The 27470-nt window shown below is 40.3% G+C and overlaps 1 protein-coding gene across 7 annotated transcripts in view; it reads right to left on the bottom strand.

Moving 5' to 3' along the window:
• FN1 (fibronectin 1) overlaps nucleotides 1-27470 on the bottom strand; it is a 79645-nt gene that overhangs the window by 29612 nt on the left and 22563 nt on the right. For 5 of the 7 annotated variants that reach the window (XM_077448314.1, XM_077448318.1, XM_077448317.1 and 2 more), the window contains 16 exons: nucleotides 25783-25911; nucleotides 23731-23871; nucleotides 22995-23116; nucleotides 18847-19021; nucleotides 16364-16540; nucleotides 16030-16158; nucleotides 15805-15894; nucleotides 15282-15476; nucleotides 12171-12443; nucleotides 11150-11416; nucleotides 9602-9696; nucleotides 7280-7448; nucleotides 6310-6396; nucleotides 4896-5087; nucleotides 2461-2733; nucleotides 917-1099 (listed from right to left, as the gene is read on the bottom strand). In XM_077448314.1, coding sequence (XP_077304440.1) covers nucleotides 917-1099; nucleotides 2461-2733; nucleotides 4896-5087; nucleotides 6310-6396; nucleotides 7280-7448; nucleotides 9602-9696; nucleotides 11150-11416; nucleotides 12171-12443; nucleotides 15282-15476; nucleotides 15805-15894; nucleotides 16030-16158; nucleotides 16364-16540; nucleotides 18847-19021; nucleotides 22995-23116; nucleotides 23731-23871; nucleotides 25783-25911 — 2697 coding nt within the window. The remainder of the gene's footprint in view (nucleotides 1-916; nucleotides 1100-2460; nucleotides 2734-4895; nucleotides 5088-6309; nucleotides 6397-7279; nucleotides 7449-9601; nucleotides 9697-11149; nucleotides 11417-12170; nucleotides 12444-15281; nucleotides 15477-15804; nucleotides 15895-16029; nucleotides 16159-16363; nucleotides 16541-18846; nucleotides 19022-22994; nucleotides 23117-23730; nucleotides 23872-25782; nucleotides 25912-27470) is intronic. The other 2 variants (XM_077448320.1, XM_077448319.1) reach the window with 1 other exon arrangement.

Here is a 27470-nt window from a genome sequence, read left to right on the forward strand (position 1 = left end):
CTCCCATACAACAACCCAGGCTGCCGCTGGTGCTCCTGTTAATATTTATTTTTATACTCAATTCTGCATAAAACATTTATTATATCTCTCTATCAAGATGATTTGCTGTCTAAGTGAAGACTTTCAATTGAGCCTCCTTTAAAGTATCAAATCAGAATGAGAAATTGGCATTTTAGATATTTCTATACCCTCTTGCCTTTTTTTGATTTGTACGTCGATACATTTTTGCCTGTAACTTCTACAGATGGCCGGCGGTATAAAACTGAAAATCATGTTTGTTTTGTACAGCGACTGTCCCATAACTCACTGACCTGGCATGATTTTGAAATGCTAAATGGGTACCAGAATAAATTTCAAAATGGAGCAGTACAAAAACCAGGCAGCTACATTGTGAAGGCCTGGATTTTATTGATACAAGCTGGAGAAACTTCCTTCCCCCAAAGTTATCTGGATAAATACGATGCTCACTTTACTGACATTAACCATTTGTCTTGTTGACAAACTGAAGCATTGAAAATCACAGAACCATAAAAGCCATCTCTTGGCTTACCAGCTTAAGACTGTTCTGCCCAAATGTCAGCTATTATCTCCAAGCAAAAATCTAACACATGCTCATATTCAAATGCCATCTTAGCAACTTTTTGTTCTCTATCAAAAGGAGGGGGTGAAAAACTTAAGAGGCCCCAATGTTAAGTGTTTGAGGTCTAGTCAAACATTTGAGGTGCTGTAAATTTATGAAAATCTGTCTATTTTATAGTACTTGAACCAGCACTGCCTAGTTTACATTGTTGGAGCAAAAAATAAAAAAATAAAGTGTGCACAAGATCACTTTGGCAGGAAAGTACACCAGCAGTGAGCTTCACACACCCAGCAAATTCCGTTACACTGCAATTTTTATTTACAGTTGGAATCTTACTTGTTAGCACAACCATGTTGTCATTTCTAGAGATGGATAATTCTGTAACATCCTCAGGTCTCTTGACAGGGAAATAGCGCACAAGGAAGTTGGACAGCTCAATGGAAGTTGGGGAAGACCAAGTGACACGCATTGTGTCAGGACCAGTATTGGTGAAGCGCAAGTTTGTTGGGGGTGGAACAGCTAAAATACAAGTTTAAAAAAAAATGAAAAAAAGTTATTACACGAAGTATGCACATTTCAAAACAAATTCTTCATGCACAGAACATGCAAAACACTACATTAAAAATTGTTAATTTTTTTTTTCTAAACTATTTTTCTAACTATCCCTGACTTTCTAGCTTAAGTATTTACAAAATTGTAATTTATGTTGGTATTTATGGTGCTAGATTAGAGTAAGAGGCACTTGTGTGTGCGCGCGACTGGTGCCACCTCAGAAGTGAAGATAAAAATGTCCCATGCAGGATTACAGCAAAAAAAAAAAAAAAAAAAAAAAAAAAAAAAAAAAATCAAGCCAAGCTGGCATAGGTTACTGTAATTTGCACATTCAAGATACTCTATTAACAGGTGTTTCCAAAAAAAAAAAAAAAAAAAAAAGAAGATTATAAATATAAAATCACCCCCCCCCCCCACACACACACACACACACACACACACACACACACACACACACACACTATCTTGACCTTACAGCAGTTTCCTTTTTAAAAATGTTGACAGTATTGCTAGACCTGCATCAAGCAACTCACTTTAGCATAACAAAATATTAAAATAATATTAACTAGGTGTCATCTAACATTTAATACAGTACTACATGGTTTTACATAAAGAAACTGTCTAAACATATGAAATTCTAAATAAAAAAAGGTTTTAAAAAAAAAAAGGATGCACTTTTCAATATTGGAGCTTAAATGAAAAACTCATTTAAAATGCTTTTCGAAAAGGGCAGTCAACAAGCATGCAGCGACACCATAAATGTAAACAGTTACATGCAGTGCAGAAGGAAGACACTGTTGTATGCGAGTCACCCACATATAAAAATAGTAAAGTGCTAGATCTGCTTCTGGTTAAAAAAAGGAAAAAAAAGTGCATTTGACACGTCGAAAGCAGGCCAGGTTTTGCTTTTGCCGAATTTTTACTTTGGCAGCACATTCTACAGGCAAAATAGGTTTATGCAGTTCAGCACCTTTGAAGTACATGAATTCTGTGCAACATTACTGCTCAAAATTGCGCCCGTTGTAAGTTTTACAAAGGCATTTATTCATTTCTGGACCTGCGTTACAGATCACACCCCTTTCCATCTAAAGAAGGGTCATATAGGGCTCATTTAAAGAGCAATTCCATAATTAATGGATTATTTCAAGTTACCAGCTCTAACAAAGCAGCAATAGAGCCTCCCATAGCCATTTAATTGCTAGCTATAATATAGAACTTGTCAAATTTTAAGAATCCTCCAAAGATATTACAGAGGCCAACAATCCATTATGCAGGTGACCCATACAACGGAACCCTCCTCTGCAAAGTGGCTAGGATTGTACAATCACCCGTTTGTTGTACGATTGTGGTCGGGGCGCTCTCTCCACCGTTAATGAGTGTTATCACGCTGATCTCATAATCAATGCCGGGCTCCAATCCTGAGACCTTGTAATACCCCTGTGAAGGGTGCACAAACTCCTCGTAGACAGGGACAGACTCTCCTCCGGCAACCACCGTGATTCGGTAGCCAATAATGGTGGAGGAGTTAAGGGGTGTCCACCTCAGGTCAATACTTGTATCGGTTACATCGACAAACTTTAGGTCAGTGAGCTGGGGTATCTCTGGCAGGGTGACGCAGGAAAGCAGAGGGAATGGAGGCAGGGGGAGGAAGCAAAGCATGTCAATCAAGAATTGCATAATTACACGTAATTATTAAAGCAAAACAAAATTAGAAAAAAAAAAAAAAAAAAGCAATTGATACTCAAAGTGTGTCTGATTTATTGACTACAAGTGTGGAATTGATGCTTTACTGCATTGAATTTTGCAAAGCTTGTGCAGGTAGTACTTTAGACAGATCAGATAGCACATGTATAATACATGTGCTAAAATGCTTTAAACTTTAAAGAGGTTAGTGTATAGCAGTTTCAGCTCTGTGTTTAATGCACATAAGATTTAAACTGGCATGAAAAACATCTGGTTTTTAAAGTGTGCCTGTCCCCAATCTACAAACACTGCCTTGATCTGTCAAAATGGGTCTTAAAAAAGACCCCAAAAAAACCCATACAATTGATATTAGCACAAATAAGAAATCCCAGAAAGTATACCATGCTAATCCTTAAGTGTTCTTTGTTTTTAATCATCTAGTGATAGGTTTGTGTCAGCTGAAATGTTATAAACCAGTAACATTTTGGGTTTTTATTGCGTTACTGTTGGAATGCACTTTAAGTGCCATGAGACAACACCAAGCTGACCTGGACTAACTATAAGAATAAGGTTTTAGGATTGCCATCTCTTTAAATTTGTTCACAAAATGAAAGGTGAAATAGCTGTTGCCATAGATAACACATCCAATGTGTACTCATTTTGTGAACAGAGACTGCAACAAGCTGACAAGTTGGGTTACATTGCCTTGACCACTGAGATTTCACATCCAAAATTACAATCACCGTTCAAGCAAGGAAAAATTTACACCAGAAATTTCTCCACTTGAACCATTCTAGCTGCCTAAATGTTGCTCAGTATCAGTTATGCTGATAAATTGACGATTTGAGGAGAAAGGAGGGAGGAGGAGGAGGAGGAGGAGGAGGAGGAGGAGGAGGAGGAGGAGGAGGAGGAGGGAGGAGAAAGGAGGGAGGAGGGAGGAGGGAGGAGAAAGGAGGGAGGAGGGAGGAGGGAGGAGAAAGGAGGGAGGAGGGAGGAGGGAGGAGAAAGGAGGGAGGAGGGAGGAGGGAGGAGGGAAAGGAGGAGGAGGAGAAAGAAAGGGAAAGGAGGAGGAGGAGAAAGGGAAAGGAGGAGGAGGAGAAAGAGAAAGGAGGGAGGAGGAGGAAGAGAAATCCAGACACAAATTAGCACATTTTTATTTGAACGCAAGCATTACTACAAGCAGAGATTAATGCACTAGATAGTTTTACTGTTGCAATAAGATATTTGCCAGAGACCGTGGGAATGCAAACAAGGTCCAAAATGTGAGAGACGTTACAGTAGGACCTTATTTTCTACAGAAGAATATTGTTCTGAGTAGTTAGCCCAACAATAGGCAGACCTGGTAAGCAAAGTCTACCTATCCCCAAAGCAAAATGTTTAGTGCTACTATCGATCCCAACCTGTACAAATTCATGATTTGTTAAATTATCATCAATAGCTCGTTTGGCCATGCCAGATCACCTACGACACATCTGACTGGCATATGTGGTGCTTTAATCTGTCACACGTATTATGGCCAGGTTGGTTGCCGTTTTTCACAGTTCCCACTTGCATGTAAGCTCATGGAGTGATTAGCGGTCAGTGATAGACCCTGGTTGCATACAGTCTGAGTCCAGAGCCGATCATTTGTAGGCAATTGCCGCTTCAACAATTGCATGCAATTGCATGCAACAGGTCATAATTAGCTGTGGGAGCCATCAGCCTCCCCTTACTTTCAATAGAGCTGCTGCACACAGCTAAATACTGATAACCCCTGCATGTAAAATCGCCAACAGCCCTATTAGCAAGTGTGAATGCAGGACTTAAAACCACTGCTGCTTTACTAGGCAAGATCTCAATTAAAACTCAAATATTCCATAATTGTGTGCTCTTTAAGCAAATATATTGAGCTACATGGGAGGTCAGAATATTGAAGCAAGGTAATGAGCCAAAAGCAATGGAAGCAGAAATACGTAGCTAGGGGTTGTGCAACAGATTATCACAACCAGAAAGCCTTGTTAAAAAGCTGCAGTAATAGTTCCATCAATACCAGGGTTGTTTCCTAGGGAGGTAAAATAGACACAGTATAGTCAGCCCTTACCTTGAGTGATTATTTTGGAGAGGGGGACACTATCCTCATCTCCTTTAACTGCATAAACACTGATATTATATTGCACACCAGGGCTAAGGGCGTCAAAAGTAAAAGAGGACTGGCTTGCATCAACATCTTCTTCTGTTGGATAACCAAGATGCCGTTCTGTGGGAGAGGAGGTTATCCTGTACCCAGTTATTCCTGCAGAGTAAAACACAAGTAAATTGGTTAGAAATAGGTCACTTTTTTTAATAAAGTCCTTATAGTTCGATTTTATACATACAACAGTTACCTCGCCTCAATACTCTGGTGGTTGTACCAACAATGTATCCAATGTTTTCAATATGCTTTGTGTAATTACTGGGGAGGTACCCCTTTATTGTTCTGCCTATATTATGACCAATAAAAACATATTTGCCTCTAAAAATGCAAACACATTTCAGAAAAGGAATACAAGACAGGAACGAGTCACACAGCAATAACAAAATTCGCAAACTAGAGATACCACCTAGGAGTCACCCTACCACTTGGGTGGTACCATTATATTCCCTCCCCTAGGGCCAGTTCACACTGCTGTGTGAAGTAAGACAGAATGCGATTTGCACCAGGAGGCTTGCAATGCGGGAACCTGCAGTGGATTTGCAGTGCTCCCACATCGCAGAAGTGTGAACCGGCCCTTACTGTACATTCTCCAGCTCTCCCTGGCTTATGTAGCTTGCATGTTCCCTGGTCTTTTGTCTCAGTAATATTTCTTTATTCTTGCATTTCTGGTTTCTGCATACTTTTTATTTTGATTCTCTGGAGTCCATGTTTTTCGTGTTGCCTTTTCCCCTTGTGCCTGCCCCTGGGATCCTTGGAATACTTTAGGACACCTCTTTGACCCAGACACACAGTATATGCATACTTGTCATCTCAGCCTCCTTAGAAGTGCATTAATACCATTACTGTGGCTTGCATTAATTATTTTTTGTTGATGAATTTTGGGATGTTTTGTGTGCATTTTTTTTTTTTTTTTACAGTGGTCCTTTTAAAGTGGACGTTTACCCCCCTGAAGACGCATCTGTTTCCTGTACTTCCACTGGACATACGTTTTGGCATCACTGTGTGACTTTCCTTTTCTGAAAACGTGTTTCCCTGTTTAGAAGGATTTTTAACATTGACCAGAAAAAAAAAAAAAAAAAAAGGTTATTTTCATCTAAATCCAAATTTCTATTTACGGCCATTATCCCCGGGGTTATTGCATAGTCCCAATTCCCCCTTCTGTTCCCTTGTGGGTTTTTGTAAGCTGTTGTACAGCATTAGAATGGATTTAGTTTTGTTGAGCTACAAATTACTGCCAACTTGAAAATTAAGGAATGATCACAACCAGAATGGTCGCCCATTTAAAATTAAGTAACTTCTTATATAAAAATAAACTCCTTACCTGGAGAGGTACTCCTATCCCAGTAGATGGTCAGTGTGACAGAATCTGGACTTGACAGGAAGCGAAGGTTGGTTGGCGGTGAAATTGCTGGCAAGATAATTAAAAAGCATTCACTTGTTAAATCAATGTTAGGACAAGGTTATAAAAGCAAATGGGGAAAAAAAAAAAAAAAAAAAAAAAAAAAAAAAAAAAAAAAAAAGCTGCCCCCCCCCCCCCCCCCCCCACAAAAAAAACCTCACGGGACCCAAAAACAAAAAAAAAAAAAACCCAGGCAGAAAAGAAACTTTAAAACCGCTGTAAAAAATAGCATGTTATGTTTCTGTTTAGTCTACAGATCGCTAACAATACCTCTAGGAGAGTCTGGGTCAGACTCCACAGCTCAGCAAATGTCTGCCGTATCCCTACCACCTGCCAAAAAAGTTCATTTAGGATCATAAATCAAAAGAGGACCAGTAGGTGCCTGTGTTATACTTTTAGCATAATGGGTAGTAGGAGTGGTACTCCTGTAAAACCTAAATTACATCAATGAAGAAAAAAAAAAAAAAAAATGGAATATAAATTTATATATATATATATATATATATATATATATATATATATATATATATATATATATATATATATATATATATATATATATAATTTATTTCACATGGCACCCTTTTCTGTATCCCAGTGCTGCTGACCTCCAGACTACCTTCCAGTTTCCTGATCTTGACAGTGAACTACACTTGTTTTAAACATGCAGCTTGAAAACTATTAAAAATTCCTTTATAAGATATAATAAACACGATTAGGTTTTAGTGGTTAAGTTTACCATTTTAATAAAAGAGCATATCTGAAATGCATTACCCTGAACAGTTGTTCCTATGAAATTGATCAGATGCCAGTGGGTACATAACGTTAACCCCATTAAAAAGCTATAAGAAACTTTGAACAAAGGGGGATTAATAATTGGATTTATTCTTACGAGTCACAACAGTCTTTGTGATGGGGGATTCGCTCTCTTCACCATCCTTGAGAACAGAGATACTGTAGGTATACTCAACACCTGGTGTAAGGCCAGAGATCACAATACTTCCAGACTCTGAGATAACTTCTCTGGGTGCTTCACCACCTTGGCTAGGACGTACATCCAACTGATTTATTTAACAAGACAAAAAAGGGGAAGCATATTATATTATGTGCCTGTAAACAAAAGCTATTGGCACCAAACACTTATAGTAAAAATGACAGTATATAAACTACTCACCATCCTTCTGGACCAGAAAGCATGTTGCAAACAGAGATTAATAGTATATTAAAAAAAAAAAGTATTTAACATCCCACCCATGTCATTTTACTGAATGCTTCCTGTATTCAATCTAAACCTAGAAAAGCTGTGCACATATGAAGAGAACACAAACCCAGTACTGAATTATTTGGGATTGCAATGGTTGCTATTGACCGACTCCATATCCTCTGTAGAAAACACACACACACACACACACACACACAGGCGTTTGTTTATCTGCTGAGCTGCATCATCTGCTGTGTGCGTTTCAGGTTTTAGTAAATAACCCCACAGACTTCACAAACCTATATTAGAACTAGTATTGAATGCTCCAGAGTAACAGCAATTGCTGAGCAGCAGTGTTGAGAGTTCAATACTGGTTCTAATAGGAATTTCTGAAAGCCATCCAAGTTTTAAACCAGTGTTAAAACCAGATGAAGAGGGCGTTCTTTTGCCCCTGAAACATGCTGGTGTTTTTTTATGACCTTTTAACATTTAAAATCATCTTGGACTCCTATAGTGCTCCTTTTTGTATTTCTATGGTTTGAGCTACTGTTGTGTGCCCATCGAGGGAAGCCTTGTTGTGTGGGCGCTGCCTTGCCAGAGCTATTGCACTTGTTTGCCTTTTTCTCTCATCAGAAGACAGTTAAAAGTCAAAAATTTCCCAGCACCCGACTATGTTGTTCAGGAGTTTGCGTACCTAAAATTGACATATCTAAGATAAGCCTAGGTCTGAAATCGACTCAAGATTTTTTGCTAACTGAAAAGATCCCCATTTGCAGGCTGTGCAATAAAGGGAATTTGTTTAAGACTGGGTTCACACTGCAGCGATGCGGGAATGCTGCGAATCCGCTGCGGGTTCCCGCATCGCATGCCTCCCGGCGGCAGTTCACACTGCCCTATGCGAACTGCTGGGAGTGTCAGTGAAACGTTAATGACACCCCCAGATCAGTTCGCATATCGCAGTGCGATCTGCAAACTCGGACAGGAATCGGATCGCATGGTGCGGACACCCATGCGATCAGATTCTGGTACAGACCAAAAAAAAGGGTCCTGTGTAAGTTTGGGCCAGATGCGATGCAAATTCAGCCAGCCATACTATCTGTATGGCTGAACTCGCATTGCACAGAGATCGGATGTGATTTGCACTGCAGTGCGAATCACATCCAATCTCATCACCGCAGTAGTGTGAACCCAGCCTAAATGTCTTAGTAGTGTAGACTTATTGCTCCGAGCTTCTGGTCATCCTGGCCAGCACTAGAACTAACCTTGTATGCCTAATGCATTGTAAGGCTGTAAAAATGGCAAAGTGACTCATTAGCTAAAAACTGAAACTGTTTGTAGCCATGCAAAAATCCACACCGCTGAGATGCTGAAAAGACCAGTGAGCCACTACAGACAGGAACAGTTAGCTGGAAAGTTAATCTTAAAAGTCAAGTAAAGACAGACTTCCACTGCTGACATCTCATGAAAAGCTGATTGAATGGCTGCCATGTGATTCAATAACTTAAAATATACTGCCACCAACATGCTACAGGTATGCAAGTCAGGAGATCTGACTTGCCTAGCTAAATACCTTTCTTAAATCGGCATATAACACACCCTTCCCAGAGATAGGAGATAGAGGATAGAGGATAGAGATATATCATGCGTGTTATATGCCGATCCCCGCTCCACTGATTGCGAGCCAAGCGAGTGCCGCCGACATACACAAAGCCGAGTGTACTCGGCTATTCTCGGCTCCTCTCATATTCATGCCCAGTCCCACCATTGGTTTTGTCTAATGTCCATCATATGGGCGGGTCAATTTTAAATAATCAGCCTGCCTAGGCAAGGCTGCAGATGGACATTTAAATGCAAGTTTTTTTCCTTAAACTTCCCTCCTAAACTTGGGGGTGGCGTTATACGCCGATAAATATGGCATCTGTTCCAGGCATTATTAAATGCAAGGACACAGCAATTTCTGCCCTTGTATCTTTCGCAACAAGATTCCTATAAGCAAGGTGGTACAGTTTTTACCTTGAATCCAATTCTTGGCACAGGGGTCCATGTAATAATTATGGTGGTCTCGGTAACTTCTGTGTTATACGGAGGAATAGATCCAACTGGCTCCACTGCAAAAAATAAAAATAAAATTTACAAAAAGCCAAAGACCAACAGGAGAGTGCATTATAATTAATGGACAATACAATAAATTGCATTTGCTTCATAGCAGTAGGAGGGTAGCTAAGAAACTACTTTAAAGGCCACCAATGAGGACTAGGCTTTGAAGAATCTATTTTAAAATAGCTTGAATATCTTAAATTAGCTTTTGTTCCATAGCTAAAAACAGAATTATAAATTTTCCACTGTGGAGATGGTAAATGCAATCCTGTGAAAAGAATATATATTTTTTATTACATACAGTCTTTTTGCATAAGATCCCCCATAACTGTATACAAAAAAAAAAAAATCTAAAGCAAAGTCTTCTCATCAAGAATCCAGGATATAGTAAACATCTGTCTCTATAGATGCAGTGTGACACACCACTGTGTTTACCAAAGGGATGTCTGGGGCCTGTTTACTAGTCTGTTCTCAGAACCCTTTTCCAGGGTCCGTGCTTAGAACTTTTCCCATGAGGTTAGTTCAACAAGACATTTGCCTAAAACTACATCCTGCAGACTGCTTGAAGTGGTTAGGCCTCCATCGCCAAGATCACAAAATATTCCGCTACGGTTTACATGTCCAACAAACCCTGCAAACCTACAACCCACTTTGCTATTTGAAGTTTTCAGGGTATATATTTAAACACCACTCGAGTGTTCTTCAAACTACAAATTAAACTGAAAATAAAAAGCGTGAGGTGTGTACCTAGTTAAAGGACATTGGAAGAATACTAGCTGGACAGTGAGACATTCCTAGAATACTGGATGGTTTAACCAGTTCATTGACAATACACTAAAATAGCAGTGGAGAGGGAGAAGTCTGTAACCAATTTATAGCCTGGGCACAGAAGAGGTTTTGCGGCTGCCCAGAAAGTCTTATCTGATTAAAGCATACACAGCAAGAATCTGTTTGATCCTAGCATTCAAGCTTATTTTATGAAGTGTTATGTGGATGCTTAGAGGGTAAAAATCTTTGCACATTTTCCTGGAACTTTTATTACAGCATCCAAACAGACATCTGCACACAAATGAAAAAATGTGTATATATATATATATATATATATATATATATATATATATATATATATATATATATATATATATATATATATATATATAGTTGAGTTTCCCCACAGTTTCTAAACTTTTACCCTGCATTAGGACAGCATTCAAATCTAGTTTACAACTGATATCAAGATATCACAGTAGAGACAATCCTGGAGGCTGTTGTTATTAGTATTTAAGATTTTGAGCAAAGATTTTTAAAGATGATGCCACGTGGATGTGAGCATGTAAGATATGTAAAATAGACGTCATTCCAATTTATCGGCAAAAGGAGAAAGTGATCGAGTGAGGTAGTAATACAGGTAGAGGTAGTAATACAGCAAGTACTCCAGAATGATAGCAGAAAGAAGTAACTTACATGTTGAGAAGATTCCTGTAGAGGGCTGACTCTGCTGATTTCCTTTAAGTGCAACCAGAGAAACCGTATACTCTTTTCCAGGCTGCAGACCCTTCAGTTTATAGCTTGTTGTAGTGGTGGGTATATCAAACTGGTTAGGCTGTCCACCACGGGTTTGACTCAGTGAAAGAACATAGCGATCAATCTTGGCTCGTGAAGGGGTCCATACAATAAGGACTGAAGATTCAGTCAAGTCTTCAAACTTCAAATCAGTTGGAGAGTCTAACTCTACATAGAAGAGAGGTTATTCATTCCTTAGAAGATATAGCAAGAGCTAAAAGCAATGTTTAATTGTAAAAACACCCCAAGTGCACAGAGAAACGCCGTCACTTTTACAAAATGTGCATTTAAGACTGGCATGACACAGGTTAAAGTATTATGAATAAGAATGGCTTGTTCCCACCATCCCCCAATAAGATTAAAAGCCAACCTGGGAAAATTACAGCTGAATGTTGAAGTTCAAATTCAATTGGACAAAAGAGCAAAATATATATATCTCATTATATTTGATATAGGTCACTAAAGTCAGTCCATAGTTTGAAAATATTATATGAAGTAGGATTCACCAGTATTTACTACAAGTATCATAGATACAAAAAATTTCCACAGAGAATTACTTATTCCCACCCCCATCAAAAATGCTACCTAGTAAACTCCAACACACGATCTATGACCATTACAATTTTTTATCCTATAAAAAAAAGGTATGTAGCTACAAACCCACAAATTTAAAAAAAGTCTGTCTGGGACAGCCATGCTAAAATCATTTAAATTGATTTAATTTAAAATTAATTTAACACATTAATACAGCCTGTTCCAAACTGCGTGTTTTTCTGCTGTTGCTTAAGAGTGCATTTAGGCATTGGAAATGCCTTATGACTATACAGTAAATGGACTGTGTCTGAGTGCAACATTTTTTCTATCACTTGCTTACCCAAGTCACTTCTTTAAAACAGAAGCAGCTACAGAGATGTGAACTTACTGGTTGAGAAATCTCCTACAAGAGGCTGGCTCTCTTGTCCGCGGCTGACTGCATAAACCTCAAATCTGTAGGTGGTACCAGGGCGCAAGTTAACAACTTCTGCAAAGGTACTTCGGCTCACTGGCAGGTTTTGAGTATCCCGACCGGACGGTCTAACTGGTGTCACTACAACACGGTAGCCAGACACATCACTTGCTGGAGCGCTCCATGAAATAGTTATCTTCATGTCAGTTGCATCAAGCAGTTGCAGATCAGTGGGTGATGGGACAGTCACTGTACAAAACAAACATGATTTTCAGGTTAATACCACTGGCCATCTGTAGAAGTTGCAGGCAATGTCTCATTCAGATTTGATACTTTATAAGTGAAGACTCTTTCAATTGAGCCTCCTTTTTAGACAGCAAATCTTCTTGAACTGAAAATTATAAATTTATATAACCAGCCAGTTAGTGGGCTTCTTAAAGGGGCGGAGCTGAATACATGTAGCAGACCACCCTGACTCCATCCTATTGGCTGGTGTTTGATAGCTGCTCGTCCCTCCCACCCCCAACATCACCGATAAATTCTGACAGCTACTCTCTCTCCCTGCACAGTCACATTACCAGACTGATCAATGTTATATGGTCTCAGCGCAGGCTACATATCACTATAACATTGAGCAGACTTGTAATGCAACTGTGTGCAGGGAGAGAAGAGCTGTACACACTATATCAAGTGTGTATAATATATATTATATTGTTTTTTAAAGTGGAAGTAAACCCTCCTATCGTTTTCAGTCAAGGAAGCTGCCATCTTGGCTCTAATTCTTCAACTGCCATAATGCTGCACATGTGATCAGTTATGACACCAGCCATTGGATGGTTTGAAAGATTGGTTGAGAGCACAACCAATGTGAAAGTTACATTCCCAGCATGCCGGAAATGCTAAGCGTTTTTGAAACTGGGTTTACTCCCGCTTTAAATATGGGTCCACTCCCAGGCATTTTAGCTTTTTGAATGGAGCTTTATGGTAATGAAACCAGGGCCATCCCTTAGTCTTGCACTTGCTAGAAATGTCACCCCCCATTTTCAGCAATGGAACCATTCAAATTGCTGCTTGAATAGACTTCTGAAATCGCAAGCCACAATTAAATTGGCAGGGCAAATCACACTAATGTGCAGCACGATATCAAAGCTGCACCGGTGTGAACAGGTGTTTAGTATATTGCTATGTAGGAGATACTACATTGCATACAGTCAGCCATCATGCAAGCATGTTAAAAAAATAAAAACACCCACAATCTTATATTTTAGTAAGCACACATATCCACTGAGCTTTTCCTAAAGAAAGGAAATAAAATGCTAAATTAGTCAGTTGGTCTGCCTTTACTTGTAAGTACTCTTGTAACGGACTACACCAATTACAGACATTAAGCCAAGATATGCACTCCAATCTCTTTCCAGCTCACGATCAATGAATATACAGAGTACCAGAATTTTTCCTTTCACCACAAAACCGTGCATAAATTAAAGTGCAAAGGCTTTGATTATTTGCAGCCACTACTAACAAACCATAAAGGGAAGCAGCCAAATATGAGGTATTAGACTGTCTACAATTAATTGCGGGCCTTGAATCACAGAGCATGTTCAAGCCGTTAAAAAAATTCTATATTCTCATCCATCACTTCAGACATATTACAAATATATAGAGTGCCAAGATAAGCATGCCAGCACAGAAGAAAAACACCAGTGAAACTTCTATTTACTTCTCTTTTCACTCAGGAAAGTTTCCTCCAGGCATCTGACCCTTAACCTCTATGCACTGAGCGCACGCAAATGAGACCTCAGCATCCAGGCCTTGGCATTAAGCGGCTGAATATTTGTACGCAAAGCACCGACAGTGCTGTGCCAAGAGTGTGTGCGCCTTGTGTGCTCCCGACAGCGACCGACAGCTCGCAGAAAGTTCCCAATCATGTGACAGTCAATCACGGCAGTCATGTGGCCATAAGCCCCGCCTTCCGACACAGTAAACCCACAGCAAGATAGTTTGTCTTTGGCCCCTTTCACACGGGCAGATAGAATTGTGATTTTAGCTGCAGACAGATGAAGTTATCTACCGCAGCTAAACGCACACAATGCTTTTCTATGGCCCCGTTCACACACTGCATTTAGCAACAGTTTGGTTACATGCAGTTTTGTGCAGACAGAAAAAAAAAAAAAGCTAAAAGTTGACTGTGTCCAGGAACGATTTAACGCAGCTATCTACACAACTGCAGGTAAATCGCAGTGTACCATTTCTCCTGCAGATAGCAGCGGCAAGAAAGAAAGAAAAAACAGGAAGCACATCAGAAATGGCAAGAATGTTCCAATGCAGCCGCTTGTAAACACAGCTAATCGCAATGTACAACTGCAAGTAAACGTTGTGCCAGGATTCCCTGAATTTCAAAATAAAACATGCTTTTAAACAGTGGCAGAACAGCCCCCTGTGTGAAAGGGGCCTTAAACGAATGCAGCCATCACATCTAACAATTGGCAAGCTTAAAATATAATAAAGGTTTGCTTTTGGGCTCAATACTGATTTAAATGCATCCACTGCTATATGTTCCAACTTGGCGATGCTTAAGAGCTAGGACTGCACATTACAGAGGAGCCTCGTCAAGGCAGTGTGGCTTCCACATAGATTTGCAAATGTGTGCAACTAAATTGGGGTGGTTGCCATTCTCTACAGATTGCTTGCTAGATCTGGCATGGGGACACAGATGCATTCAGCTACCATTGGGCTCTTGCTTGGCTTCTAGCGGTCCCTACGCCTTTAGGGAGGAGTGCCATCTCCCTCCAGGAATACCTGCTCTTAATTTCTATATGCTTCAACTTGGAGTCGCAGCGACTGATGCGACTCGAGTGCCAGAGCATAAGACATTCCAAAGTCACGCTAGTGCGAACCAAGCCTAAGAGTTGGCATTGCTCTTTACAGGGGAGCCTTGGTGAGGCATTGTAACGTGCACATATTAGCAACTGAAAACCACTTATTTTTTAAATGTAAAAAATTGTTAGTGCTTTTTTTATTAATGCAAGTTAAGGGTACTGGGAAATCCTTAGTGTTAAAGTTTACACAGGTATGTAACTGCTCTACCTTGTTGTGGTGTTCCTGTGGTTTCCTTCTGGATGACAATTGGATTACTCTCCTGACTGTCCTCCACTGCATAGATTGTTATATTGTATTCAACACCTGGGTAAAGGTCAGTGAGGGTTACTGAAGTAGCAGTGTCTGGGAGGATAAGTTCTGTGCTGGCTCCTTCCACAGTTGGGGTATAGACAATTCTGTAGCCTGTGATAAAACAGAAAAATATCAGTAACATTCTGAGACCAGCAGCTTTAATAAAATGTCAACCTAGTCATACAGCAGCCATTCACTGACTGTCTCCATCAGAGGTTAATTGTTAATTAATGCCGGAGGATGGCTAAAATGGTAGCTAAAGACCCTAAATGGTGGCAGACTTTGCATGTGTGATCCAGCTACCAAACCAAAGATGGTTGTAAAAACCATGTAGGTTTAAGCTTGTGTCCCAGTGAAAGAGAATCGATGAGACAACAACTTATTCTGGGGGGGGGGGGGGGGGGGAGAAGGGCAAAGCACTACATAGCGAAGCTTTTACCAGTAATGGGAGCTTGAGGTTTGGTCCAGCTGACCATAATAGATGTATCATCAACGTGTTCAATGTTGTATTCGGGAGGGCTGTCAGGTGCTGTAAAAAAAAAAAAAAAATAAATAAAAAATTGAAGATATCTACTGAACACACACACACACACACACACACACACACACAGTCCATAAATGAACTACCTAATTGCAAATTAATTAGGCAGGAGGAAGGACTCACCAGTTGTCTGAGAAGTGGACAAGATTAAGCTTCTTTCTCCCTCCTCACTGATCTCAAACACATTGACAACGTATTTACGTCCTGGCAGCAGGTCTGGGATACTGACAGAAGTAGCAGTGTTGGGGAGATCTAAAATAATAATTTGTCATAAAAACAAACATCTCAAGAGTAGCCCACAAAAAGTATATATTGTCAATTAAGTAATCTGGACATTATACAGATAAATCGGTAAAGGCATACAAACTCAAGCTTAATTAAAAAGCAGATATAAAATAAAGGTGCATCTGTGCACTACCATGTCTAACTGAATATCAAAGACCTTGTTGACACTTACCCAAGTAGCGCTTTTCTTCTCCCTCCTCGCTGAGCTCATATTCCACACGGAATCCAGAGACTGTGTCAGATGCAGAGACCCAAGACACCACAAAACTGCTTGAGGTAATCTCGGTCACAGACTCTGAAGTGGCCACCAGTGGTGGTAGAGGAATGGTGTCTCCGGACTGAGACTGACCTGTATAAAAAGGAAGATAAATTAAAAAAAAAAAAAAAAAAAAAATAATAATAAAAAATAAAAATAAAAAACACAACCCCACACCACACACAAACAATTCACCAGTTCCAGCTTTTCTGCAAATTTTTCTGAAAAAACAAAACAAAAACAAATTGAAGACCTAAAGCAGGGATATGCAGTTAGCGGACCTCCAGCTGTTGCAAAACTACAAAGTTCCATCATGCCTCTGCCTGTCATGCTTGTTGCAGTCAGATTCTTGCTATGCCTCATGGGACTTGTAGTTCTGCAACAGCTGGAGGTCCGCCAATTGCATATCCCTGACCTAAAGTATCCATAACAGACCTTCCCTACATCTTTGGGGGGGGGGGGGGGACAAATGGCTAGGTTAAAAACTACTCTCCCATCACTGATAACAGCGGAGAGCCATTTCTTTGTTCTGTAATGTTGGATTAGCCTTTTATCTACAAAGCAATGAACTGAACAGATTAGCAAACCAAAATTCTTTGAAGGAAAGCTATAGCTATAAATCACTTGATCCTTCCCGGGAAGCTCTCTGCAACCAAAACGGAGCAACCATTTTTTTTTTCCCCAGCTAAAATAATTTCTCAATTACCCATTTTGCAATATTACTGGTTATTTGCAACATTTTTATAGCTGGAATCACATTTAAATTGTTAATCACGTGGCTGCTTTTGGGTTTATGGCCATTGCAATTTACACACTGCAGGCAGATTTTTTTATGCTAGCCATGCAAATGGAACAGTTTTGTCCCCTGGTGAGCCTAATCTCACCTAATTAAAAAATAAAGTTCTGCTCAACCCACATATCCATTCAAAAATACTAGTATGGGGTCATATTAACCTGCTATGCTCACTTAGAGGAACAATAAGTACAATCTTTACAGCACTACTCTCAGTGCAAGTCTATTAGACCGCTTAAGAAAAGTTCATCAATCATGGGTGTAATGCCAGGCTCCTTCAGACTGGTCAGTGTAGCTGCCTGCTCTTGCCGCCAATATGGGCAGGCAGTTACTGGAGGTCCTGGAAGATCAATGACCTATGCGGATGCTCACCAGCGCTCTCATAGTTCATGGAAAAAAAAAAAAAAACACAAACACACACACACACACACGGTTGTTGGTACTTGTCTATTCATTCACAGAAATCTTTAAATTTTGACAGTGGCTGTGGGGAGAAGATCAGGATGTTCAATGCAAACTAGACTCCTGCTGCACCTCAACATCAAGTTTACATTTGCAAGGGCATCAAATTCAGGAGCAAGGCAAACTCAATGCTTTCAGCAGAAAATAAATAAATCTTGCATTTGCAGTCAGTCTGGATGTGCTTAATCAAAAATGTAATTTGTTGAAGTAGTTTTAAAAAAGTGACTATTTGCATATTAAACCTGTCTGGGTTTCTGGTTACCTGGGGAGAAGAGGAAGCTACTTTGCAGCACAGTGGGTTAATGGTAGCACTTCCACCAGGCATCACCAGGGTTGTCAGTTTGAATTCCACGTTCTCCCTGTACCTGCGTGGGTTTCCTCCTACACTCATAAGGAAGGTTTATTGGATGTCTAATTTGGCCCTAGTATGTGCATGCATGAAAGTGAATTGGGGACCTTAGATTGCAAGCTCCTTGAGGGCAAGGACTGAGGTTTGTCACCGCTATATAATTATTATATTGATACATGAAGATGATTAAACATTTATGTTGCCACTTTACATTCTGAAAAGGTGTACTTAAAAGCTGGATTCCAAGCAACACACACATACACACCTGAAAATACATGTGTGAACCTTAGCTGCCAACATGTGTTATGCTCTTTGAAGAGCTTTATGACCCAGGACTTAACTGCCAGACAGCACACACAGCTAAATCTTGTACTGCAGCAGCACAGATTAGGGTGGACACAGATGGATCAAAATTGAGGGCACGTTTGGGATCCCAGTTTGTGTGGCTGGAAGAATCTGTTAATTTTGCTTCATTCAGCCTGCTGCGTGAAGGGGGGGGGGGGGGATATAAAACACACACACACACCAGAGCCAGTTAAAAAATCAAGAACATAACAGCAGCTTACTAACTGGACAAAAGGAGGCATGGAGAGTTAATCTGCTTGTTCTGCTTTCTCTTGTTGGCACAAGAATACAGCAGAGCTCAGCTGACTCCTAGCACTGGACCTCCCCCTGCACCAGTCTTCTGTCAAATGGGTTTTCAGGTTTGTGAAGACAAGTGCCTAAACTATTGGGAAAAAAAAAAAATCTATATTTAATCCATCTTCCTGGAGCCAACTTGATGAAAGTACTTACTTCCTAGGGTGGTGGAGGTGGTTGTGAAGTCAAATCGGGTGACTTCCTTCTGTCCAAGATGCAAGACACTTACAAGCTGTCCCTCATACACTACTCCAGGCTTCAGACCAGAAATTGTATAGGAATTCAGATGTCCTGGAATGGTGGCTTGTTTCCAAACAACTTGCTTGTTTTTCTAGAGAGTAACAAAAAAAAAAAAAAAAAAAAAAAATTATAAAAAAAAGAAGAAGAAGAAGGATACAACATATTTAATAATAACTTTTGCAAAAAGACATACAAGGATCAAAAGGACTGACCCTGCTTCAAAAAAAAAAAAAAAAAAAAAAAAAAAAAAAGTAAAACCTACACCACATTAGAGGTCGACCGATATGGGTTTTTCTCTGGCCGATGCCGATATTTAGAAATCATGGCGGCCGATAGCCGATATATGATGCTGATTTTTTTGGGCCGATATGTTAGGCCGATTTTATTTTATTTATTTATTTTTAATCCCCCCTTGATCTAACACACCTTTCCCACTGGGGCGTTTTTTAAGGCGCTTTTGGGCTAAAAATAGCACCTGTAAAGTGCCTGCAAAATGGCTCCCCTGCAGTCTGTGTGAAAGACAGAGTGCTTTCACACTGAGGCGATGCGCTGGCAGGATCTTAAAAAAAAAAGTCCTGCAAGCAGCACATTTGGAGTGGTGTATACCGCTCCTCCACCACTCCTGCCCATTGATATGAATGGGCACCACTGCTGAAGCGCATGCAATGCGATTTGGCAGCGGTGCTTCATGGGCGCATTTAACCTCTTCCTTGGCCGCTAGCTGGGTTATATGTGCCCCACTAGCAGCCAAATAGCACCGCTAAAATGATGGTAAAGAGCCGCTAAAACTTGCGTTTTACCATCAACGCCTCCCCGCTCCAGTGTGAAAGCAGCCTTCATAAGTGATACAGAAAATTTCTTACACTTAAAGCGGAGGTCCACCCTAAAATGGACCTTCCGCTCATCAGATTCCTCCCCCCCCTCCGGCGCCACAATTGGCACCTTTCAGGGGGGAGGGGGGTGCAGTTACCTGGATAATCCAGGTAACTGCACCCACTTCCGGGCTAGCTCTCTGCGGAAAGGGGCGTACATTACGCCCCTTTCCGCAAGTGCCCGCCCCCTTCCGCAAGTGCCCCGCTGCCTGCTGGGAAACACACAGATCCCAGAGGCAGCGGGGACCGTCCTCATTGCGCAGCGCGGCTCGCGCAGTAGGGAACCGGGAAATGAAGCCGAAAGGCTCCATTTCCTGATTCCCATACCCAAGATGGCGGCGGCAGCACTCGAGTGTCGATCTAGAGATCGGCTTCGGGTGCCGACATCGCGGGCGCGCTGGACAGGTAAGTGTCACTATTTTAAAAGTCAGCAGCTGCAGTATTTGTAGCTGCTGGCTTTAAAAAAAAAAAAAATAAAAAAAAAAAAAACGCGGAGTCCCGGCAGACTCCCACTTTAAACATTTATTAAACAAAACAAACCTCCAATCAGTTTACTTGTATGTATGATCTAGATTTAAAAAAAAAAAACTATATATTAAATAAAAACGGGTAGTCAAAACTTTTGGACAAAAAAAAAAAAAAAAAAAAAACAAAAAAGGGCTAAATTTACTGTTTTTTTTTATTTTTTAAATGGTGTATATTTTCCCCCAAAAAAATGCATTTGAAAGACCTCTGTGCAAATGCCGTGTGACATAAAATATTGCAACAACCGCTATTTTATTCCCTAGGATCTCTGCTAAAAAAATATATATAATTTTTGGGGGGTCTAAGTGATTTTCTGGCAGAAAATACAGGATTTTTACTTGTAAGCAACAAGTGTCAGAAAAGATTTAGTCTTTAAATGGTTAAACTGAGAACTTCTACACACAGAGATGACTTCATTCAGAAGTGTAAACATTGTATCATTTAGTTCTTTTCTTGGCAGCCTGCACAGAGAGGAGGAAAGTGTTGCTATGACGACTCAGGCAACTCACACTGACTTCTTACAGAAGTCATTTCAAAGTCCCGCTGTAGAATCGGCTTTTTATCAACACAATCGGCCGATGCCGATTATTTAAAAAACGGCAAATATCGGCCGGCCGATATATCGGTCGACCTCTACACCACATTACTGGTATTTTGGATGCACTGCAACAAGCATGGTAAGCAGAAGTTGTTTGTCACAGCTGTGCAGTGTGGTAACCCTAAAACCACATTATACCCATTTTGAAAGCTAAAATGGCTGGAAGTTTTAGTTTCAGACAAACATGCCAATTATTGTAGGTCCCATTATGCCCATTGCACTTCTAATGTGCCCTACTCATCCCCAAAATAAGACCTGAAACAATTTTGAGCTTTACTGAAGCCTATGTGGATCATAACAATCTGAGCATTTACATCAACTACGAAAACATGTTGGGAAGCATCCTTTTAGCTTTCCATAATTATCTGTGTGCACGTTGATCATGGTCTACAATCTATTTCTAGATTTATGGCAAAAATAAATGAATGGAGGGTCTAACCCTGAGGTTAAAGTGGTTCCAAAAAGGTGAATCGGTGAATCATTTTCTACCCTAATGCATTCCCCGCATTAAGGAAACAAAAAAAAAAAAAAAAAAAAGAAGATCATTTTTATTTTTCTCTCCACACCCCAGCAGCTGACAGAGGTTAAAAATGGTTCAATTTGTGGTCTATATGCTGAAAAGCGCTCGTCAAGAAAATAAATCAAACAGTTAAGAAATGTCATGCAAAAACATCAGAAATTCTATGAACAAAGACAGGATATTCTGCAGCCAAACACCTGCTGTTTTATTAAAGTGCCAAACAGTCAAATACTAAAAATATTGCAGCAGGGAGGCAAATCAAAGAGCTAGAACTACGAGCCTGATGCAATCTCAGAACCAGACTTCACAAAAAAAAAAAAAAAAAAAAAAAAAAAAAAAGGTAAAACTCTCAGAATAAGGATGGGTGGTCTGTTTTCCTACAGCACTTGGGATTTTCTAACAAAAGCAAAAAGGTTAGAGCCAATAACCGTCATTATCAAACTCTCCAGGCAGGGATATTCAAACAGATCTCAGTACTTGAAGATACCAAAGATGGTTTCCAAGAATTCCATCAATCTTTCAATTATCTATATTTCTCCGTTTGCCAAACATTACACAAACCACTTGTACTTGTTTTGACCTAGCTAAGATTGTAAACAGAGGGGAAAAAATAAAAAATATTCAAGGCTGTCAGTGAATGCAGATTTGTGCCACCATTCCCAGGTTTTCTGAAAGTTAAAGGGTCATTTTTTGTCACTATAAAATTCCCTTCTCATTAGGGAAGAATTTACATTTTAGGGAATGCTAGCCATTGGACCACTGTGGGAGAGAGGGGATTCATCAAATTGAATGAGATAGTGTTGCAGTATATAAAATGATGTTTTTTTTTTAAAGGGGTTGTAAAGGTTTTTTTCTCTTAGATAAAATGTTATACTTGCCTGCTCTGTGCAATGGTGTTGCACAGAGCAACCCTGATCCTACTTTTCTGGAGTCGTCACCCCCGCTTCTGGCCTCTGTCCCCCCACCCCTGCTGGCTCGTTTCAGAGTCCCACTGCTGTCTCCATGACACAGACAGCGAGACTCGGCCCTGCATCCCCCAGTCACTGGATAGGATTGACAGCAGCAGGAGACCATGGCGCCTGATGCTATCAATCTGTCCAATGAGGAGAGAATGCATAGCGCAGAGCTCAAGGGTGCACTACATACATTAGGGCACTTCTGAGCTCTGTGCTACATACATAGCTCAGGGGTGCGCTGCGTGCAGAGTACATCCTTCCACAGCCACTTAGCTCTTTATCCCCCCATCCACATCTCATTTTCACCCCCCACCAATACCTCCCCTCACACTGTAGATGGACCTGCCTCTCAGTTCATCCAGTGGGGACATCAGAATCTGCACCTGCTTATCCCTTGTCCCCATCTTGCACTCAGTGGGAGGCACCCAGGAGCTCAGATCTGTGGGAGCCAAACTCACTTGTAAACACAGAAGTCTGGCTTGTGTTTACAAGGAATAGTGGTGAGCAGGGAGCAAAGGGCTCGAGTCAGAGGTGGTGGAACCAAGTTCCACCAAGTTCTGCTTGAAACCAAACAGATATCAAAGTTTACTTACAGGTTTCCAGCGAAGGACATATTGCTTGATGTGTGTCTGCTGGGGAGCAGTCCATTGAATGGGGTGCGAGTTGGGATGGTTGGCACTTTCAGTGATGATTACTTGGACAGGTCCAGTTCCAGCTATCACAGAAATTAAAATGCACAGAAGCAGCTTTATATAGAGAACACATACAAACGTAAGAAGTAAGGGCTTGCTGTATAGCCCAGACTACTTTAATATTTTAGTACCATTTCATTTAGAACATTCCCCCTCCCCACAACATAAGGGCAATTAGCAAAATTTTTACAGAGCATGAGAATTACAAAAATAAAGGCCATCCACACAGGTAGGGGGGTAGGTGTTCCTTCACAAATGGAAGCAGATTTCACAACTCTAGTTTCAACAAACGCCACTTTTTTTTTTTTTATGTGAAAATGACCGGCAAATAGGTGAAGGCTGTTTTCCAGCCCAGCATTACTGCTGTGTTGAAAGAACATATTAATAATTAACCAATTGTAGCACAGCTGACATGTGAACATCTAAAAAAGGTTGTTCCTGGAAGCTTTGGTGATTGAAGTATTGCAGAGAAGGACAATGGCCTGACCTTCATCCCTCATTCCAGGGTTAGTTTATTTAATTTTCAAATCAGTTTTAGTTCATGAAGCCTCATCTTAAAAAAGGATAAAAACTCTTACTACATCCGAGTCAGAAAATTAGCACAAAAACAGAATTCCCCAGAATAAAAATATTTTACCTGGGTAGGAAAGAGGTTGGCAATGCCATTCACCAATTCCCTTTCCATAGCAGTAACACTGGTAACTGACACCATTTGAAACTTTCTCCCAGGAGTCACCAATCTGGTAGAATTTTCGGGATTCCGTTTCCTGGCACTGATCTGAAATGCATTTAGATGTGATTTAATATATCCAATGAAAAAGTTTGTTATACATAAAATAAAAATGTACAACAGTGGATTTCAAAATAAAAAAACACACATGCTAACCAACAGTACAATGGGAGGAGTGAAGTGACCACATACATAGACATTTGCGAATGAGAGCTCTGAAGAAGTCATACCCGTGTTAAAAAAGCCTGTATAAAGTTAGCAGAATTAACTTAGACAAGCTATAGTATGACGGATTTTAGAAATCCCTGACAGATTTTACTGTAAAACATAAGCAGCAGGATTTAGCCTTTGTGGTGAAAAAGTTTAAAACCCAATGTATTTGTGGTAGACAGTCAAAGATAAAAAGGCTGATGCACGGTGCAACCAGTCTGGTTTTAGCAATATTGTGCTATGCTACTAGAGAAGCTATACAGCCATGCCGTGACAAGGGATGGGCATCTGTCCAGGGCACTGTGGTATCATGCAAGGCAGGAGGGAGGGGTTGGTTTGCGCTAAGAGGAGGGAATTTAAAGCGGAAGAGTAGAGTATTTGTACAAGGAGGGGCAAATTATTTTTGAGGCGGTGGTTTGCAGGATGCAGTTTGGCACGTTCACCCTGCGCTCTAGATGACCTTGTCCTGGCCCTGCAGCCATGTCTCCTGAGTTCTTGTGGATCAATTAGTGTATTACATGTTTCTAAAGGTGCCATGCACACTAGCTTAAGCATTGTTTCTACAGGAGTTTTGTGTTCTGCCTGTAGAACCAGCTCATTGTTATCCAATGTGTCCACATTAGGACCATTACAGGCATATTTTAGGCTCAATGTTTCAAGGCAGGAAAAAACCCTTCTGGTTGTTTGATTGGAGCTTGCATGGCAGAATACATAAAACTCTTCTAAACTTTACCTAAAATGCTCTATATGAGCGTTTATGGCCAATAGAAATTTTTTTTTTTTAAGCCCAGTGTACATTGAGCCTAGAACAGAAGGGGACCACATGGGGATACTTTTACAGTCAAGAATGTTCATCGTTTAGCTAGAAACAGTGACCTTCATATGTACACAGCATCAGTTGTCTTTTTGTACTGTGCCCCGAGATAAGTCAGCCTATTGAATGCTAGCCAAGGAAAACAGATGGGAATTCAGAGTTTATCAACCATTGATTGAATAAACAGATTAGAGGTTGTCCTAGGCTTTGACCTCACCCACCCCCGCACCGCCTAAATTATTATTTTCCAGACTGTCTGCTACCATGGAAGAACATAAAATGATACCCAATAAAGGTTTGATGAACAGAAAAAACACCAAGCAACTTATAAACTGGCATAACAGGAAATGCATGTTAATTGACAGATCTACATGGTTTCACTTTACCAGTCCCCATAATCCGACAGGAGAAAACAAGTGGACCTTTAGAAAAGCCTAATATTTTTCTCACTTTCAAAAACAGAAAAGTGTAAACCCCTTCATTGTAGGAAGTTTAAATGCCCAATATTGGCACTACGGATTCCTAACAACTGGAACTTTTGTAGTTCAATTGCTTCAAAACAAAGCCTAATATTGTTTTCCAGTTAAATTGACTTTTTTCCCCTCTCACACAAAGTTATGAACGCTTCTGCGTCACAAGAATAAAAAAAAACAAAGAAATCTGTAGGGGTCAAGGGAAAATACTGGATTAATGGTAAAAGGGGCATGGCCAAAACCAGTCGACTTGGACAGCTTGGCGTTACATGGCCAACATATTGCAGAGATACAAAGATATTTGCTGCTTAAGTTTTCATGGCAGTCATGTATAGTATATTATACTACTGCACTTCAAAAACAATAAATAAAATTAAGCAGAGACACTGCTGTGAAACTTGAAGTCGCCCAATTTATATACCTGGCTCCACAAAGCAAATAAACTGGTCATGAGTCACTTACCAACAGCATCGCACTTCCATCTACCACGTCCTTGACCAAAGCAGGTGCAGTTCATCAAGTGCCCCTCCTCATGATATTTGTTGAAAGACTGATTTATATCATAGGTAACACCGTCCACGATGCACTGATCTGTTCCAGAAGTGAACATATGAAAAATATTAGATTTTACAAGTTTAAGAAAAGCAAATTTACAGTTTTAGAGAACACATCCTTTAAGATTTCTGGTTGGCACATAGGATTTTAGGGGGGGGCAGCATTCTGAATTTCTGTACCTTATACAAAAGACGTGGTGGCAAACAAAAAGGTCATTCGAAATGACTTTTAAACCAGATTTAGGAGGATATATATATATATATATATATATATATATATATAAAAAAACACAGGAGGTGCACGCCAACCCCCATAGTTGGCCATTTAGCAACATGAAAACATGCAGTCTGGCAGCATAGAGGCGTTTATACAAAATGCTATGGAGACAGAATCTAAAATGTTCTTGCCAGACAGCAAGTTATTTGATGCTCGAGAACCTAGCCCTTCACAGCACCATTTACAAAATGCACAAGTTGGCAGTTGCAGAATTAAATCTTTCAATGTGGCTATACATAAGGGAGAACAAGATGCCAATCTAAATGGCATTTGTTATATTTGGAAAGATAAATATTCTCCACTCATTCCCACAACCTTAGTGTCAAAGTGTAGAAAGAAAGAAAGAAAGAAAGAAAGAAAGAAAGAAAGAAAGAAAGAAAGAAAGAAAGAAAGAAAAAAAAAAATTCTTATTGACTGAAACGCGGAAACATCAAATCTGTCGGCTGACTGAACACTTTAACCCGGCCATGTGTAAAAATGAAAAAGTTTTTGTAATCCATGTATATGGGTCCATTATAGAGCTTGGCGCCTGAGCCAAAACAGTTAGATTATACAGAGGCGGTAAACCCATTTATAATGATGCACATATGGGAAATCATACCAAGGGATATCAATACATTCATCTGATTTCTAAGTGAGTGCTAAATTGGTAGGATAAAATAAATGACTCTTGGATAGTGTGGCTAACCGTCTTTTGTAGGAGCACCAAAGGAAAACCTTTGCAGAGAGAAATGGGTGGGCTGGCATTTTTTTGCCATCTTTCTGAAAAAAATGGCCACTTGGCTGCCATGCTGATCCAATGGCTTGAAACAATATTTAAACCCCCAAGAATAGATTGTAGGTTACCGGGGCTTATAAAGGGGATACATTGGTTTTCATTTTTAGGTCAATGTCATTTTCAGCAAGTACAGAAAACCTCTATTAATATTGTCAGAAATGCAGTATCTGTTCTCATCACCAGTGATCCAGTGGAGGTGCTGTGCTACCATCCTGACCTGACTGGGGTTGGTGGCTATGCAAATCCGCTGGGGTGAAGGGGACCTGCAAGGTTGGTATCTGCAGAAACTGAATCTTGAGTGCCTGAACATAATTGGGGGACAGGAGCAAGTTCTCCCAGAAAAGGACTGGAAGTGTCCATTACCTCCTAGTTTGAGCTGCCTACCTCGTCTGGCCATGGGCTAGGAAGGCAAATCCGCAGTGTCTGAGCCACTTGGGAGTGGCAGCCCAAGAGGAGTTCTTAGTAACACTTGGGTGTGGGACCCCCACAGTGAAAAGAACTCCTGGTCACAGGCAAAGCTTTTTCTGCACTGCGCCTTTGG

This window comes from Lithobates pipiens, unplaced genomic scaffold, assembly GCF_037356315.1.
Source record: "Lithobates pipiens isolate NorthernLeopardFrog02 unplaced genomic scaffold, aLitPip1_a1.2 Scaffold_22, whole genome shotgun sequence".
Lineage (NCBI taxonomy): Eukaryota > Metazoa > Chordata > Amphibia > Anura > Ranidae > Lithobates > Lithobates pipiens.